The sequence below is a fragment of the Leucopleurus acutus genome (assembly GCF_964270905.1).
Source record: "Leucopleurus acutus genome assembly, chromosome: 18".
NCBI lineage: Eukaryota > Metazoa > Chordata > Mammalia > Artiodactyla > Delphinidae > Leucopleurus > Leucopleurus acutus.
Genome location: NC_139160.1, coordinates 11,567,617 through 11,586,439, shown reverse-complemented (window position 1 = coordinate 11,586,439; position 18,823 = coordinate 11,567,617). Strand labels below are relative to the sequence as shown.

Here is an 18,823-nt window from a genome sequence, read left to right as displayed (position 1 = left end):
TGTGTCTTCAAATTATGAAGGTTACGGCTGAATTTTCTTTGTATCAAGTACCAAAATGGCAAATAATGGCTTAGTATTCAAATGCTTTATGAGCAAATTTCACTTAGAAGGGATGAATTTAGATTTAAAAGTGCAAAACTATGTATTTTGGTGAAAATGTCAAAAATTACTGATTGAGCCCAAATTCAGTCCTTTCATACAAGCTGTGTCCTTGCACAGATCGTACTATTTCCTAGTGTCAATGCACCTGTCCCATCAAGACTTCAGGATTAAAGAACATGCAAGTTGTAACTCCACAATAAAATTAAGAAATGTTTTGTTCTTTATACAAGGTTTTACTTTTACAAAAGTATCCCTTTAAATAAGATGCATCTGATGTACAAAGTATCAAACGTGTTTTTTTTTTTTTTTTCTCAGCTTGAAAAGAGGCTGGAAATGGGATGCAGGTTAGGTTCAAAGCTTAAACTTTGTAACAACTGGACACAAGGTTCCTCAGAATTGTCAAAAGTCTCTTGTGACACGTCCTACTACCTTTTCTCAATAAACGACAAGATATGAAATAATTACCAAAACATCTCCTAATTCATATAATTTACATGATATAAGCTTGCTTGGTAGCAGCTGGTGTTCAGTAGTGAAAAAACACACAAAGTAAAATGGCTGCTGACTACAATGTACAGCTATTGCTGGGTGTGATGGAATGTACAAACGGAGGTCGATGTAGACGAGTTTTTTTCCACCAGAGATATTGCCTTTCCATGCAGCACTTGTGCTCTCAGCTTTAACTTGGCTTTTGGCTCTCCATTTGTCTTCAGTATCTGTTCTGATGCTCATAATGCCACCGATTAAAATCTATATTAAAAGCTACAATGCTACCAGAAGCCATGCCAGTGATCAGAGTCCTGGAAAAGCAGAGGCAGTAGTTAAGAGAGACACAAAATCACTGATGTGGTGCTACTTTACACTAAACAATAGCACGATCTCAAAGTTCACCAGGTTTTACTCTTGTGTGCCCTCAGGTAGGATTAAAATTTATTCTTGGTTCTCCTAGGAGAAGCTGAATCAATTCTGAAAACACCTGGACTGCCAGACCACATGTTGATTAACTTTAGATCAGACAACTCATCAGATAAACACTTTCTGAGTAGGCATCCTCACTGTATGTTTATCTCTCAATTTGTAACTTATGTGCATATGCTACTGCTCCAACATATCAAGGACATCATAAAACAACAATAATAATTGAAATTGAGGATGAGATTGAAAAAGAAACAGAAACAGTATCTTTCCTTGCTCCTCCTGGGAGACCACTAAGACGACTACAGCCTTGCCTATGCTCTCTCATCTACTCTCTCCCCCATACCGAGTGAAGGATAAAGATCTTACAAAACCTTTCCTGCCCTCTGCACCCCTTGAGAAGAGCTAATCACTTCCTTCTTCTGTTCCTCTGCTCCTGCTTCCCTCATAAACATTTATTATGATTATTTGAGCTCTTTGGGGTCAGTGATCTTGTTTTGTATCCTCAGGACTGTGCACAGTGTTTAATCCATGATGGTGGCAGCAAGTGTTTGCAACATGAATACATGAATGAATAAGAATATCCGGGAGAATATTTAAACTACTTAAGAACACAAATCATTTCAAATACTTTAGAAACACCCACGTATATAAAATAATTACATGGTAAGCCATTCCCATTTATGAATACAGACTACAGCATTTTGGAACACTTTTGGAACACTCTAATAATAATCTGCTTAAATTTTCTTTAAAACAGGTTGGGCTGCAGATCAAATACCCCTTCCCCAAACTAACTTAAATTCCATTGCTTTTCTTGATGACTTCAGTACCGTTTTACTATAGTGTGAAGATGCTTTGTTAAATTTACCATATAAGCCTTAACATTCATACTGTTTTAAAACCAATACTCTTATAAAGAATATACACATAGTTGAAATAAGTTGGTTAATAAGTTTTTCTTATTTCTGTTAAATATATAGCAAAAAATGAGAAATTACCATATTAAGATTATAGTTTTAATTTATTTTTTAAATTTAGAAATTTAGACTTTATATTCCAATTATTCTTTTCACTTTATAATAAACCCAAAGGCAAACTTTAGGAAATAACAAAATCTTGTTGCAAATTGAGGAACAGGAGAAAATCATATTACTTTGTTAACATTCCTGTCAATTCTTTCCAAGAAAAGATTATAGTGTCTTAGGGAAATACATAAAATACCACAAAATAACGCAAATGGCAGATATGTGAATAAGAAAATGAGGGGGGGGCGGTGCTGGAGATTGTTTCAAGTAACGAGTGCCTCGTATTTTTAAAACAGAGGCCAGCTGTAGTCTGTACGTTGCATTTGGCTGCATTTAGCTAGATGTATGCCTCAAGCCGAGACTCTGCTAAAAAATATGTGTTTCTTTCACATAATGTAAGCCAGGCAGGCCTGTCTGAGACCAGGTACGGATGTGAGAACAGAGAAGCTGGTGGGGATAATTCTACATTTTGGGCAGTGTCTAGATGCGCCTGTTTTTCTTCAGACCCATTTCTTTCTTTTTCCCCCCTTATTCTCTTCCTCTGTTTCCTTCTTACCAGAATCCTTTCTTACAGTACTTACTCCTCTCCTCAATTTACCCTTCTCTGCACTAGTCTTTCTTCCATCTGCATGCTGGAATCTTCTTCAAAATATTAAGAACTTTCAATGATAAAATATTATCATGGTAATGATAATGGTAAAATATTAAGAACTTTCAATGACAGTTCTTGAGCGATTACATTTCTCCCCAACATGGCTCACCTCTGGTCATGGGATAAGTCCATTGCTCTAATGCCAGCATCACATCCGGGGTAAATGTACAGCTGCTTGAAGTCACAGGCCTGCCAAACCTCCACCACGCCATTGTCCCCTCCGGTCACCAGGTTCTGGCCATCGCTACTCAGGAGAATGGCCTTTGGACAAGGGAGAAAAGCAACCATTTCTCTCAGTGTTTCCCAAAAGATCAGTGGGCACTACTGGAAGGCACTTAATACAAGTCCCTTGTCATTATTTTCTACTTTTAGCCACTTGTCCAAGTTTTCTAAAGTCCAATCCATAGACTTTCCAATGTGGAATTCATCAAAGTTCTTACATAAACAAAGCATCTTATTAAAACCAATTTAGGTTACAAAATAACAGAAGTCCCAAAGAGAATATTATCAGTCTAATCCAGAAAGAACTTGAGAATTAAGTAACATGATGTTTTGTTAAGTTCTGAATACTAGCTGTATCAAGACTTTTAGAACAAATGGCAGAAGCATATTTAAAAGCTGTTTTTAATAATGATAAACCAGCAATTATAATTCATTTGTGAGTGATGGGCAATTTGGTATGTAATTTTGGTCTAGGGTTCAGAAGATAAGATTCTTTGACAATAAACTCATTTTTAACGTCAGGGGAGTGCAACGCAGGAACAATTGTTTGTAAGAGGAGATTAGGAAAAAATCTCCTTAAGGGTCTAACCTCTAATCAAACTACAGCCATCACCTCCAAAGTCTAATTCACTGAGTTAGCTACTTGGGATTAAATGAGCTTTGGGTTTGTTCAAAGCATCAATCAACATGAATTCATATGCTTTTACAAACCAACACACATTTACCTGGATACCAGAGAAATTCTATTATGAGTCATTTAATGTGAAATAGTCAATCTTTAACCTCTTGGCTAGGTCCCCAGTTAGCACGGAACATGCAGATTTACCCGTGTTGAATCGTTGATCTCCATTTGAGCCAAAAGTTTCCCATTGATGCTGAAATTGCTGAATCGCCCTCGTTCATAGTAGATGATACAGTGGCCTTCACTGGAGACAGAGATCAAGCGTGGGAACAAGCAGTTTTCCGGTCCTTCGAGGGCTCTTAGCAAATCTCCAGTGATTGTGTGGACAAGGCAAGGGCCCTCTGCAGAGCGGGGAACAGAAAGGCCAGAGTCATTGGTGACGACCAGTCACGTATTAGCTCCCACACACCTGCAAACCGTACCTGAATAATACACTCAGATTTGTTGAAAGAAGGTAGAAAAGAAAAGAACTATGGTGGCAAGAGCAAAGCACTGATGTTAGATTTCAACAGAACAAGTACAGAGAACTGTTACATAACACACACGTGTCTTCCAAACTTTTTATCTAGGTCAGTAGTTGCTCTTTTCCTTCATGAGATAATATTCATTAAAAAAGGATACAGTTCATACATTACATGAGAATAAAAGACTGTATGTCAAAGTTTGCTCTTAATATGTGTTTAGAACTTTTTCTTTAGAAAGTTCAGGAGAATTATCAAAACAATCACTAATTTTCTTTAGTATCATCAAAATTTTAATTGTACCACATAAATACAATACTATCAAATAATAAGTTTTACCATTCTATAGTGTATACATAAAATGTAAAAGGCAAAATTAAGAAAAGGAATCCAGTAATTCAGACTGTAGGAACACTTTTTTCTTTTTTAAATAAATGAAGAGTGAGGCGAGAATGTAAAAGTAGTATGGGGAGTGACTTATTTTTTCTCAGGTAGAAATTTTAAGATAAAACATTCAGTAGTCAAGTTCAGACAAATAATTGGTTAATGTAGTTTGGTATTACCTGTCCCCCAGAACCCCCAGAAAAACTGCATAAAACCATGTATGAATTACGTTCTTATGTTTCAAACAATTGATTTCAGTAAATACATATTTTACAAGTGACATTATAAGGCTATACCTAAATGTTTTCCTGATTACTAAAGTAATAGACGTGCATTCCAGAAAATACAAAGAGTTAGAGAAAAAAAATAGCAATCACTTCTAGTACCAACCATCATCTACAGAAAATTAATGTTTCTCCCTATGCATATTGTGTCTCTTGCTTTCCTTCCCTTTCCTTTTTGTCTTTTTTTTTGCTTTACAGAACAGAATGATATTACATGTTATTTCTAAGACAGACATTAAAAGACATTTAGTGAAAATATCCTATGTGTCTCTCCCGGGGTTATTTATTCTTAAATACGAAAACGCAGTGTCCCTGCCTTCAGACATTATACCCATTATCTCTAAAGCGGCCAGAATAAGCCCCTATAAGCCAAACCTGATCACCTTAACCCCCTCCTGATGCCAATGGCTCCCCACTACACTCAAAACAAAATACTTGTGCCGCAGGGGCCCCTCACCTCTTCAGCCTTTGTCTCCTTACGTCCGCGGTGTCCTCACCACACTCGGCCCCTTTGGTTTTCTTTCAGTTTCTCCTAAGCATTAGGCTCCTTACTGCCCCGGAGCCTCCCGTGGAGAACTGGTATCTCAGCCAGAATTAGAATCCAAGTTTCCTGACTTTTCCCGAAACAGTACTTTTTCCACAAAAAGTCAAAAGAACTAAGTCATCGTATTTCCTTTCCCATCTACCACTACACAGTCCCCAGCCTTGAGAAGAAAATGACTTGTGGGGGGGTTGGATCCAAGGCTGTGTCTGATGAGCAGCCTGAGCCCCCCATGGACCCCACCATCACGGATATCTTCTCCTTGTCTTTCATTTCTTTTATTTCTTATTTTTTTTACTATATTTTTATTTTTGGCTGCGTTGGGTCTTCGTTGCTGCACGCGGGCTTTCCCTAGTTGCGGCAAGCAGGGGCTACTCTTTGTTGTCACGTGAGGGCTTCTCATTGCGGTGGCTTCTCTTGTTGTGGAGCATGGGCTCTAGGCGTGCGTGCTTCAGTAGTTGTGGCACATGGGCTCAGTAGTTGTGGTTTGTGGGCTCTAGAGTGCAGGCTCAGTAGTTGTGACACACGGGCTTAGTTGCTCCGTGGCATGTGGGATCTTCCTGGACTAGGGATCGAACCCATGTCCCCTGCATTGGCAGGTGGATTCTTAACCACGGCACCACCAGGGAAGTCCCCTCCCCTTGTCTTTTTTTTTTTTTTTTGCGGTATGTGGGCCTCTCACTGTTGTGGCCTCTCCCGTTGCGGAGCACAGGCTCTGGACGCGCAGGCTCAGCGGCCATGGCTCACGGGCCCAGCCGCTCCGCGGCATGTGGGATCTTCCCGGACCGGGGCACGAACCCGTGTCCCCTGCTTCGGCAGGTGGATTCTTAACTGCAGTGCCACCAGGGAAGTCCCCTCCCCCTTGTCTTTTAAATGTTATCTGTAATGACTGCATATATGGGTGTGCTGCAGTTTAATTTATCAGTGTTCTGGCTAGAATGCTGGTGAACACAAAGTACTACATAATATTTTATATCTATTTTATATTAGTACTAGTAAGTATTAATAATAAAACTAAGCAGCTACAAAAAACCTAGGGATTACATTTGTCTAGGGAGAGCCTCCTAAAGGAAATAAATCATAAATCATGGTTAACTTGTGAAAATCGTATAGTGTTTAAAGACCGAAAATGAAAGAAATGTCTTCTGACCTTTAGCACCACTGATAACAAGTCCAAGTTCGGCACAGACAGAAACACAGACAACTTCATGGTCATGGCCCGTGAGGACAGCTCTTGGTGCAGGATAGTCACCTGTAAAGGAACAGCAGCGGTGAGTCACTACAGACCAATGGCGGGAATGAAGAGCTATTCCATTAAATTGAACGTTAAAAATAGCAATCATTGTTTAGTAAGGGCAGTTATTAGCTGTGTGACCATGAGCCAGTTACTTAACCTCTCTGACCCCCTTTCTTATATCTTAGAGAATATTGTGCCTTTTTAAAGGCTCCGTGTTTTTCTCTTCTGTTCATTCTGCTTCACCTGGTCGTTGAGTCTGTGATCTTGCCCTTATGGTGCCTGAGATCCTGCATGCTGGCCTGTTTTCCTCTGTGCGCTCATGTTCTGGACGGGGTTGAACCACCGCTTCCCCATCTTGTCTCTCAGAAAAACATCCTATGCTTTGGTCTCGGCGATGCTGCTCTTTCTGAGAGCTGCCCCCCCGGTTGCAATCCCCCAGCCCCCACTGTAGAGGGGGCAGTGGGGGAAGTGAATGTCAAAGGGATGGCACTTGTGCCCACCTCCTGGGCAGCCCCTCCCTTGACTCTGATGTGATGCCACGGCCCTGAGTAGCTGGACTGGTGCTCCGATTCCCTGCCCCACAGCGGCAGGAGGGAAGGCATCAATAGATCGTGGAAAATTCTGGGAAGACGGCGCATAACTAAAACGCCCTACCCAGCAAGGCACCCAACACTCTTCCCCTCTGCCAATATCTCCTCCTTCAGACCCACCGGTCTTCTGTCTCTCCAGGAACTGCTCACAGTTTTCTGTGAGTTTTCTCAGATCCATCATGTGAGCCTCCACTTTGCTTCTGAGGCATTTCTTACTTAGATGGAGTATGGGAGGGAGAGCTGAAAGCCCACGTTAGTTTGTGATTTTATTCTGAATTTATGTATCTTGCTATAATGTGTTTGAGTATTGGCCTAGTATCCTCTTAGATTTGTCAGCAGTCCTAGATTTGTCCGAAACATATTTATATGATTTATAAACTTATGCTTCACAGATGCCCTGAGTTCCCTGACAAAATTAAGATTAATTATTGATAAGATTTTATGTGTAATATCATCTTTAATTTTTCTCAGTGATTATTTTATCTTGGAGAGACTGATGAATTAAAAATCCTGCAATTATATGTTTAATACAATTTATATAGAGTTTTCTAAACCTTTCCCTTATATGCTACAGAAAAAGTAAAAAGCAATCTAGTTCTACTGCAGGGAATTTAAAAAATGTATAAAAATTTTCCTTATGTATGTAATATATTTTATATTAGAAAATAAAGTTTTTCAAAGGTTTGCCTCTGATTTAGAAAGCTTAAAATGTTCTATTTTTCATGACAATTTCCCCAGATCATTTGAATAAACTGTGAAACTTAACTATTAGGGGATTTTGTAGGGCCCCTGAAAGCACCGTTTCCCTCTTTCAACTATAGAAAAGTAAATAAAATGTTATTCAGGCGTTTTGAGTTGGAGAACCTGCAGCAGAGGGAAAGCGTATTTCCTATATTTCATTTCATTGTCAGGGACAGATGTCACACACCCCAACAATCATTCAAAATCCTAGGAATATTCTGTCACTGTCACATCACAATTGATGGATGTAGCTACGGGTTAAAGGGCCCTGCGCAGAGGGAGGTGCAGGTGAGACCTCTCCTCTAAGGACCATAGCACCACTGCCCTCCTTCCCTAGTCATTTCCTCAGGAGAAGAGTTTTCTGGGTGATGGAATTACTATGAATGATGAACAAACACGTCCAATTTTGAGATTCCTTATAGTCAAGCATTTGGAAACTCCAAATATAAAAGTCTTATAGTAAACAGATTCCACCTCATTTTTATCACAAGATATTTCAATATTCTCAAAATGGATGATGAAAAAAAGTGCAAAGGTGTTAGATGCTGCTATCCACAGAGAACTGACAAGGAGAGCATTGTCACTGTGATAGTCTGTGGCTTTCAGAGAAAAGATCAAAGTAAAGATTGCTTATGGTTCTTATTATTTTCAACCTCATTTATGGGACTACTAATATGCAGGGGAAGCTTTGGTCCTTCTGAACTGGAGCTAAACAAAAACAGCAGAGTTTTTCTGTGAACCTCAGTGCAGTTCTGGGGGAGTCGGAAAATGAACCTCTTGATGATGTATGACATTCAGGTTTTATCTGCGACCTTTGCTGAGTCACTGAAGAATCACTGTAGAAGGTATTTTCATTCACATTTATACTATATAAAAATGATGGATTTTTGACTTGAAATCCCAGAACAAAAGATTTCAAAGGGTGCAGCAGTTTCATCACTACTCTGATTTCAAGATTTATTTTGAAAAAATTATGTTAGACATTTGCTGGGGTAGCTCAGAAAAACTTAGTTTGTGAGGAATTCCTATTGAGGTACTGTGTCTTCAGCCACCTGAGGGCTGCTGCAGAGGTTTCTGGCCCAAGCACCAGAAACACCTGGGCCTGCATTTTCCACAGGTCACAAGGTAATCCACATAAAAACATGCCATGGGTTGGAAAACATCCCATGATGTGGTTTCATTTTATTACACAATCACAGAGTACTTGATGAAAAATAGAAGATCGATACAAATCTATTTATTCACTGACTCTAAGTTGCTCTTTTTCTTCTTCAGAGAGGACGCTGACCACATTTTCCCCTGAGCCCTGCTGTTTCAGGGCAGATCTCTTCCCTTGAGGTCCTGAACCTGGATCTAGGCCACAGTACCTTACTGTCCTACCATCTCCTTCCCCAATCAATAGTGTAATCCACCTGCCTTTCCCAAGGAGGTACAGGTTTCTGCATGATGCCCAGAGAGCCCGCTGGTATAGATCCGAGGCTCCCTGATCACGAGAACATATTAGTCACTCCTGTTTTTTACATTGCTTCTGACCCAGGACAAAGACCCTTGCAGCCTTGGTTCCGTAAAGGGGAAGGAAAAGCAGAAACTGAGTGGCAAGCAGCCCCCTTCTTAGTCAGGAACCGTATAGTGTCTCCTAACGTTGGGCTGAGGGAATGGGAGGGCTGAGAGGTCTCCTGCAGAATGGGCCCCGTGTTAGGGATGCTACATTATAGACATTATCTTTTGGCCCTCAGAAAGCTCTACGAGGTAAGAATTATTACACATGTAACTATGCTTCCTCTCAAAGTTAATGAGAAGAGGTTTAACATTTACTAAACCCTAGTTAAGATTCCTTGCTCTGAGAAGTGAGACAAACTCATCATATATATATATAATATTATATACATAAAATATCTTCAGGCTATTCTTTGTTCACGCTTTCTTCATCCCCTATAACACCACCGGTCAGTGGTGGCTGTGGAGCTGGGCACCAGGATGGTTGTTTTAAAAGAAGGCTGGATGCAGACAAAGCGAGGGACGTGATTTGGCAGATGTTTAGTGACAGGTTGGGGCTGGCGGGAGGGTCAGTGTCCAGAGTTGAAGCGAACACAATGGGAGCCCAGGGAAGGGATGTGTGCACAGCTGGAGTCTCCTTTTCAATGGGCTTCTTGTTTCATAGTTTGTATAATTCTCAAACGTGAGCTGAAGACTTGTTTTTCAAAAGTGAAATAGAAAAAGCATGAAAACAATGTCATACATATTACTCAATGCATATTTGTAGATTTGATTTGAAAAGAGGAACAGTAAATTCTCTTGCAAAGTTTCCTGTGGTTATGATATGATTTTAAAAATGTCAACAAACTCTCTATCAGGCATGTTATATCTGGTATAAACATTAAAACCACACACTTTACAAGCCGACTGGATTTGGAGCCGAGGTCCCAATGTATTATACGTGTCTGCTGAAGAGACAATGTTGACTTGCCCCTCTTGTGACTATCTCGTTGGAAGCTACAGCACGTAATGAGAAATGTCAAGTCCCAAGATCAATGAAATTTGGGGCTCTGGGGATTCAACAGGAATAGCATTGATCCTTTTAAAGAACACCAGTCAGAGACGGGCTGTAATATATTGCACAGAAGGGCTCAGGAGGATAAAGAGCCAAGTCCAAGATACCTACCTGACAACAAATTCAATCAGCTTTTAGCACAGATTGCCTGCTCTGCTCTCCTTCTTTTCATGCGATAGCCTGCTTCCAATTAAAGTGCGCAAATTAATTTTTATCACTTCCAAATTAGTTTCAGAATTTGTGTAAAAGTCTGTTTCAGATGAAAGCATCTGTCCCTCACATCTCTGCAATTCTGTTATCTAGTCAGGGACCTAGTTTACATCTACAAGAAAACTGTCTACGTTCACAGTCACAAGTTTGAAAGAGTAACAATGAATATTAGCATTAAATATATTAATAAAACTACTATAATTCAACTGGAACCTCTGCCAGGTAGCCTCTGCTTGTTTCTCTTACGGTCTAAAACTCTATAATAATCTGCTTACACATTTTCATTGTCTTTGTGGCAAATTCATTAAAACTATAAAGATAATTAGAAAAAGATTTATTTATGAGATGTCCAAGTTAGTCACAGCAATATATGTGACACACAATGAAACCATTAACTCTTTCAAACCTACCTAAAAAAATTCACAAACGTTACTTATTTTTTCTCTGTGGCACTAACAGAGCTAGCCATTAAAAAATAAGGATGACAATACAAAAGAAACATACATATATTAAAGCACCTGAGTTTACCCTGAGGAAGTTTTAGTGATGTGCACACAGGGTGAGTAAATGAATCCTATTACGTTATGGTGTTGTGCTGGATAAATATGATTCAGCCTCTGACACACAAAGCAAATTCAATGTCCACACCAAGACCAAGTCCTGAATTCTAACAGCTACTGGGATATTACGTTTCATGCTAGGACTTCCCCCTTCAAGTCGAGGTTAATATATACAGCCCTCGAAACCTAAGGGCATTGTGTCACACATTTTAATATGAATTTAGACATAACTAGCTTTTCGGTCTTGTGTAGCAATGCATTATGAGACAGAAAGAACATATAGCCCGATTCTCTGACCTGTGAATTGGTAGCTAGAATAAAATAAAACAGGAAAAAAAAACCCAAAACCCTTTCCCTTCATTTTGTGAGTTTTCTGACCGCAAGGACTACATCTGTGTCAACACCCACGGCCGATCCCTGATGTGGCAGTCAATTCAGTGTGTGCTCTGACTGCCTTTGCAAAAACTGAACTGACCAAAATATATGGTCTCTCTAGGCATGCCTACATGAGCTGCTAGGTTGGCTGGTTTCACAGACTGAGTCACAAATCAGTCAAGTTAATCAAATACTAAATATGACTAATTATTATTTTTTACTGTGTTTTACTATTATGATTTTTACTATCCGTATGGCAAAAAGCTGAAACCAGTTTTTACATAATCATTAATTTGTGCCCAAGATGTAACGTTAAGCATTTTGTAGATACAAATACTTATGACACTAAATATTATCTGATAGCAATTCAAGACTCATGTAATACTCAGTATATTCAGTACTTCCAAGCAGGACAGGCAGTTTCGTGGTCATAATATAGGTTTTTATTTATTTATTTTTTTTGCGGTACGCGGGCCTCTCCCGTTGCGGAGCACAGGCTCTGGACGTGCAGGCCCTGCGGCCATGGCTCACGGTCCTAGCCGCTCCGCGGCATGTGGGATCTTCCCGGAACGGGGCACGAACCCGTGTCCCCTGCATCGGCAAGCAGACTCTCAACCACTGCGCCACCAGGGAAGCCCATAATATAGGCTTTTGTAAACCCCAGAAAGTCAGAATTTGACCAGCCAGCACTCCCAGCTGCTAAGGTAGTACCAGCACACAGCAGGCATTTAATACATGCTTGCTGCTTGACTAATACTTGAGCTACTCGTCCTGTTTAATCTAAAAGAGCATATTTCTCCCTTTATGTTAAGGATAATGGATCAAATGGAACCACATTACATATGCCCACATTAAATGCCTAGGAAAGTCTTGGCAGGGTGGGTTTTATGGAAGTCCTTAAGGTTCATAATGATGACAATAGTTTTTAATCAAAAAATAAATCCCCCTAAATGGAGGCAATACTGTATGGATAATATTATGCAATAATGTCTTAGGGATAATCTTGTCTTTATTTAAAACTTAAAATTCTACATTTTAACAAATCCAGTATTCACAGTTTTGTTCTTAAGGATTAACATAAACATTTCTATTTACATAGCTCCTGTTGAAAGGAACTTTAAACACTCTAAATATTATTACATTTAACTTTCCTTGCTAAGTGATGGAACAAAGACACAATCAACTGTTAACCATCATTTGGTTGAAAAGATCATTAGAAAATAAAGTAGTTAACAGATAATTACTATAATTTAACATTTTTCTTTAAAATTTCTTTTTTTTTTTTTTTTTTTCGGTACGTGGGCCTCTCACTGTTGTGGCCTCTCCCGTTGCGGAGCACAGGCTCCGGACGCACAGGCTCAGCCGCCATGGCTCACGGGCTCAGCCGCTCCGCGGCATGTGGGATCTTCCCGGACCGGGGCATGAACCCATGTCCCCTGCATCGGCAGGCGGACTCTCAACCACTGCGCCACCAGGGAAGCCCTAAAATTCCTTTTTTTTAAAACATCTTTATTGGAGTATAATTGCTTTACAGTGGTGTGTTAGTTTCTGCTGTACAACAAAGTGAGTCAGCTATATGCATACCTCATAGCAGGACATTGTATTATCTTCTCTGCTACCAAATGGTAGTTTTTAAGAAATGAATTCTCTTTTTGGAAATATCATTTTCATCATTTTTGAGCTTCACTTTGAAGATGTTAATTAATTGGATTTAAAACCCTATTCTGCTTCTTTAAATTTTTTTTCTGTCTAATAACTTCTAATTTGTGTCAATAATGGATGGAAGATACCACACAGCCCTGCTGCTCAGTTCAACTTTTCTTCTTATGAACACTACACTCATCTAAAAGGAAAAAAGGAAACTGGGAAATACGTAAAAATACAATTAGGTAAAATACATGTGATAATGTACCATGCTTAAAAATAATAAAATATAATAATAATAAAGTAGATCAAACATTTTTTACACACACACACACACACACACACACACACACACACATATCCTGCTAAAAATGAAGTTTCCTTGTTTAAGGATATGGTTTTAAAAAAGAGAGTAAATAAGGAGGTTAACTTACTAGTATTTAGAGTATGATATTCGGTTTAATGTACAATTGGTAGCTAATTAGTTGAGCTGGTTGGAAATCAAGCAACACTGAACTGAATATGTGTTTTCCTCAAACCAATATCACAACTTAGTTCACAACTTAGAGCAGAGGCACTTTCTCTTATTCAGTATCTACACTAAGAGACACTACTTCATAATACACTTTTAGTTTCTTCATTTACTGTTCTTCACCTCTAGCTATGGGAAACAAGAATAAGTCACCTGGTCATCTAGTTCATTCTCCTACCACCTTTATATATATATATGTATACACATATACATATATATGTGTGTGTGTGTGTATGTATGTATATACACACACACATATATATATATATATATGAAGCTTTCCATGCCCAGCTCTCTCACAGGCTGGAAGGGGGCCAGCCATGTCGTTACAACACAGCGTCCTGTACATGTCTTTTCTTCTCTACTTTTATAGTATTTCAGTGGCAGGTGCACAGCATTCCTGGAAAATTCCTATCTCTGTTTCATCACAAATATTCCCAAACTCATGTTTCAGTTTATTTTAGAGTACTGTTAAAGCTGTGCCCAATGTACAAATCATAATTAGAATAATCCTGGTTTAGGTACTTGCCATTATCAACACCTTACAGAAACCATTCTCTATTTTACAGGAAACGTGTATGTAAAATATTGAAAGCTTGGTAATTAAAGACAGTAATTATTTCTAGGAAATGTCTTATCCAGTTCTTCAGTCATTCAACGATATTTATTGAAAACCTATTATTTGTGCAACTATGCCAGGAACCAGAGACTTAAGATGCAGAGACAGGGACTTATGGTCCACTTCAGTGTTTCCTCAGAATAGCAGCTCCAAGGAATAGTAACTGCTCTTCCACGAACACAATGTTCCATGGAAAACATGTTTGAGAAACTGTGGGTTATCAACAGCTTTATTTGTGTAAGGCTTTCAGAGCTCACATAGAAAGTAAGAGTATATGTGGTGTTTTCTAAAATTGTTTTACTGTGGAGTCCCCCCATTTTTCTCCTACAGGATATTTTCGGGAGCACTTTTGAATAAAAAACACTCAGGAATCATACCAAGCAAAGAAAGCATCTTATTCAGCTTTGCCTCACCAGGGTCTAATCTGAAGCGGGTATTTCAGTCATTGTCAAATAAATAAACAGATTTTACTACACCCCATGGTAGAAAGCAGTAAGTGTCCTCTTGAGGCACAAATAAAACATATGGAAATTCAGAGAAGGAGAGACTACACTTAGCTGAGAGAAATCATACGAAGTTGAATGGACCCGATGACACGGAAGGAAATTTTGGAAGGATGGGGACATTTGGAGACTGGGGAAGGGCTGCTGAGCACAGGGTCAATGTGAGGGGATCTGGGAGTTTCCTCAGGCTGAAGGTTATAGTGGTCGCGCTTTGGTACACCTTGAATATAGCCACATTCCAACGTAGAGGTTTGCTGCTTAAGCTCTCGTATTTTAAAACCCTTACAGAACCAGCAAAAACTATTAGGAAAATTAAAAAGAGCAAAACATGTTAAAATGAGTTCTTAGTCTGGTAGGACAATTCTAGACAAATACTCACTGCTGTTCGGGTTGTCTCCTATGATATGGTGTCGCCCACTCCAGTACCAGAGAAGCAGGGTAGCATCTCGAGACCCAGACACGATGTAGCAGTCCCCACCTATGTATGACTCTGACCTGGCCAAGCACGTCACCACATCCCAATGGCCAAATACAATCTGAGTTAGCTTCCCTGAAACAGAGAAATGGTAGGTCAAATTCATTGGCTATTTTTCTTTAAACGGTAATAAGCTTAACTTTACTAGATTTGTGAAAAGTGAATCTATAGACCCGCAAACTTACAAGGTAATTTTGTAACGAAATCTGGCTACAGATTTGGTTTCTTGAATTGCTTCTGAAAAAGTGATACAAGAATGTCACTTGGGACTTCTTAAGAAAAGAACATAAAATAACACAATCTTGATTTTTTTTCAGGGTTGGGCCAGGCTAAGGGGAGGTTTAAGGTCTTTTATTGGACCTGATTTGTGGGAAGGGGACTGTTGTGCCAGCTGTCCTATGAACTCAGGGCTCAGCTCACACTAAAGTTCAGAGTGGATAAAATTATAAGTAGTCATTTACTTACAACGTGAGCATTTAATTTGAATCTCGGCACCCAAGATGAAAATGCCTACGTTATTAAGTATGATTTCATATGAAGCTTTAGGTGTCACAATTGGCATTTTGAAGAGGATAAGGTATTTCATAGCTCAGTTTACCTGTTTCTGTAGAATAAACTCTGAAGCTCTTATCCCAGAATCCACAGATGAGAATATAGCGATTGTCGGCTGTGACCACAAAACAATGGGCGTTGATTTGTATGCTCTGGTCAACAAGGTCTGTGATCTGCCGTTTGTTCACACCAGAGTTATTGGCTAAACATAAATAGAAAAAGAACTTTAATGAAAGATTCCACAAGAGTTTCACCAACCACTTATAGAAGGAATACTTTTATGCTTCAGTTACCTAGAAATGGGTTCTTAAGTCTATAAGATTATTAAGATTTTAACATTTCCCCATGAGAAATGTAAACCCTTTAGTAGCAGTGATTATTTATGAACTGTATTATATATTAAAAACTTGTTGGAAATTTAAGTTCTCCACCGATATGAGGAATTCAAGATGTGAATTTACAACATAATAAAAATATTTAAATGCACTAAATTCAATAGATGTTCACCCTGCACAAGTTCATTGGTGTCCAACAAGTTCAATAATAATGAGGAATAAATATTGTATGAAGTGTGTTACATAAGGAAAAAAAAAGTCTTAATATTTGCCTCCATCTGTCATTTTCTGATGGCATTTACAATTCACGTGAAAAGAAGAAAGTAGGGATTTGTGGGAGGGGTGTTGTTATGTAGGCAGCCCCTCAGGGAACTTTAGGTCAGCAGCTTTAAAGACCTGGATTGTCAACAAACAGAAACCTTTCCAGAATGGTCTGGCAGGGGAGGAGAGGAATAAGAAAGATGGGAGAGGGACTGGGGAGGAAAGAGACAGGCAGAGAATCAGTGGGTAGCACTGGGATTGAATCTGAATAAAGTCAGGAACTCAGACACACCATCTGATTTCCCTGGTGCCTGTCTGTATGCCAGCCTGTCCCTTACTCCACGCCGTCCTTTCAGGCTAAATCCCTGGGCTGAATTCTTAAACAGAGAATGCAGATGTAGAAGATCAACATCACTTTCTAACACCAATTAAATCTAAGTGCTACTATTTGTGGATATCTACTAACACTAAAATAGTAATTACTAGAGAAGGTAAAAAATAAAAACTAATTTTAAAAACAGCAAAGGAAAAGAAAAGCAAACATCCCGAGTCACTTGAAAATTATGTAATTGGTCCTTGATTAATTAGAATACAGCTATTAATTTTTCCATAGTTACACTCCAGCTGTACGTGACACTGTCGATGTCTTTTCAGCAGAGAAACAGTTAGACCTCAACTCTAAAAATATATCTTGTCCTAAGTGTATATTCTCCCAAAGAAATGTTAAGTGCTATTTTGTGTTGGAGTATAAGGAAGTAACCCAAATGGCTGTCCCTCATCCTCTTTCTGGGTTCAAAGATGTAGGGTGGATTAATCTAAGAAAAAAATACCGTAACTTGTGTATGGCTTTATAATTTTTCGTATCATGTTCAATTTTTTTCTAATTTAGTTCTCATAAGATCCCATGAGGACAGGCAGAACAAACATGATTAGGAACCATCTTGCAGACATGAAACTGAGGCCCAGAGAGATTAAGGCACTTGCTCTGGATCACACAGCTAATAAATGTGTATGTGATTATTTTAAAATACTTGGAATATCTGCTGCAAATAGTTATAGCTCCCGAGTTTGCAATTCATATGAAACCTTTAATTAAAAAAATGTTTAGCTCTAGTGAGTGGAGATTTCCAGAAAAGAAATTCTTTAGTATTAGTTTTCTTTAGTAATAGCTTTGAGTCCTTATATATTTCAAATAATATAAAGTTGTTAAGGAAGAGTTGAGGCTTAAAGAAAGAACAGTTTGGAATCATTTGCGTTGTTTAGAACCAACCTAAGTGACCTCCTAAAATACCAAGAAAATGCCACAAATAATTATTTTAATACCAACAAATTCTTAGATGGCATGTTATGATTTGCACAGCTCCTTGATGGTAATCTGATGTTATCTGCACATTAATTTGTGGCAGAAAAAACTATTATTCAACTATCATTTGTGATAAATAGCCACCTAGGTATCTGTGGAGAGGCAGCATCCATGAAAATGTATTTTTGTTGCTAACATACCAATGAGTGGATCCATTTCAATGGGAAGATGATGGGCTTGATCCAAGGAGTAACCTGGAGCTCCTCTGAGGCCTAAAGATTAATTAAAAGAGAAAATGACCATAAAATTCTCAGAAAGGAATTTCCTAATAAGCAGTGTTTTATAATGATTATACAATATATGTATTTGCTTAAAAAATATTTGGTAAATTACTGTAAGAATGATTCAGTCACACTACATGTTTTTGTAGACAGTCTTAAAAAAATCATCACAATGGGGACTGCTAGTCTCCACTTAAGATGGAGAAAGCTGGGAAGAGTGTTATCCTAACAAGAAGAAAAAGCTAGATAAAGTGGAAGATTACAAAATTTCTTGAACCCATCAGAGAGCTGAAATCTAAGAAAAGGTCTTGCCTACAAGTAGGGATGGGTATGGGCACAGGCCCACCTGGGTCAAGGCAGAGAGGAAGATGGGGATCCCATCTAAGTGGGCCTTCTTTCAACAGATGACAAGTCAACTGAAGGTACAAAATTGAGCCACACCTAAAATCTTAACCTAAAAGCTACTTTCAGAGGATTAATATTTGGAGCTTGACTGAATTCATTAGTCATAATTTTTTACATGTGGTTATATAACATATAAAACTTTTAAACAATTCTAAAGAAAGATCAATTCTTTATAGTTTCTTTCAATGCAAAACATTTCTAGAGGCTAAGACTCCTGTGCATAAAGTCCTATTTTTAAAAGATGTCTGCTGCATATTTCTGATTGAATGGAAGTCGTTCTACCTCATGTTGAAAATATCGCCAATAACCATAAAATAGGGGCATTTAGAAACTCTTAGGAGATTAAGCTAAAAGTCGTTTGGTTTTTCAGAGTGATGC

General features: G+C 38.7%; 1 protein-coding gene across 3 annotated transcripts in view; it reads right to left on the bottom strand.

Moving 5' to 3' along the window:
• Window positions 1-798: 798 nt before the first annotated feature.
• NBEA (neurobeachin) overlaps window positions 799-18,823 on the bottom strand; it is a gene marked incomplete at its 5' end in the record, with an annotated part of 627,381 nt that continues 609,356 nt past the window's right edge. For all 3 annotated transcript variants that reach the window (XM_082859302.1, XM_082859301.1, XM_082859303.1), the window contains 7 exons: window positions 799-902; window positions 2,807-2,958; window positions 3,746-3,942; window positions 6,422-6,523; window positions 15,213-15,383; window positions 15,907-16,062; window positions 17,960-18,031. In XM_082859302.1, coding sequence (XP_082715428.1) covers window positions 812-902; window positions 2,807-2,958; window positions 3,746-3,942; window positions 6,422-6,523; window positions 15,213-15,383; window positions 15,907-16,062; window positions 17,960-18,031 — 941 coding nt within the window. In that variant the 3' untranslated portion in view covers window positions 799-811. The remainder of the gene's footprint in view (window positions 903-2,806; window positions 2,959-3,745; window positions 3,943-6,421; window positions 6,524-15,212; window positions 15,384-15,906; window positions 16,063-17,959; window positions 18,032-18,823) is intronic.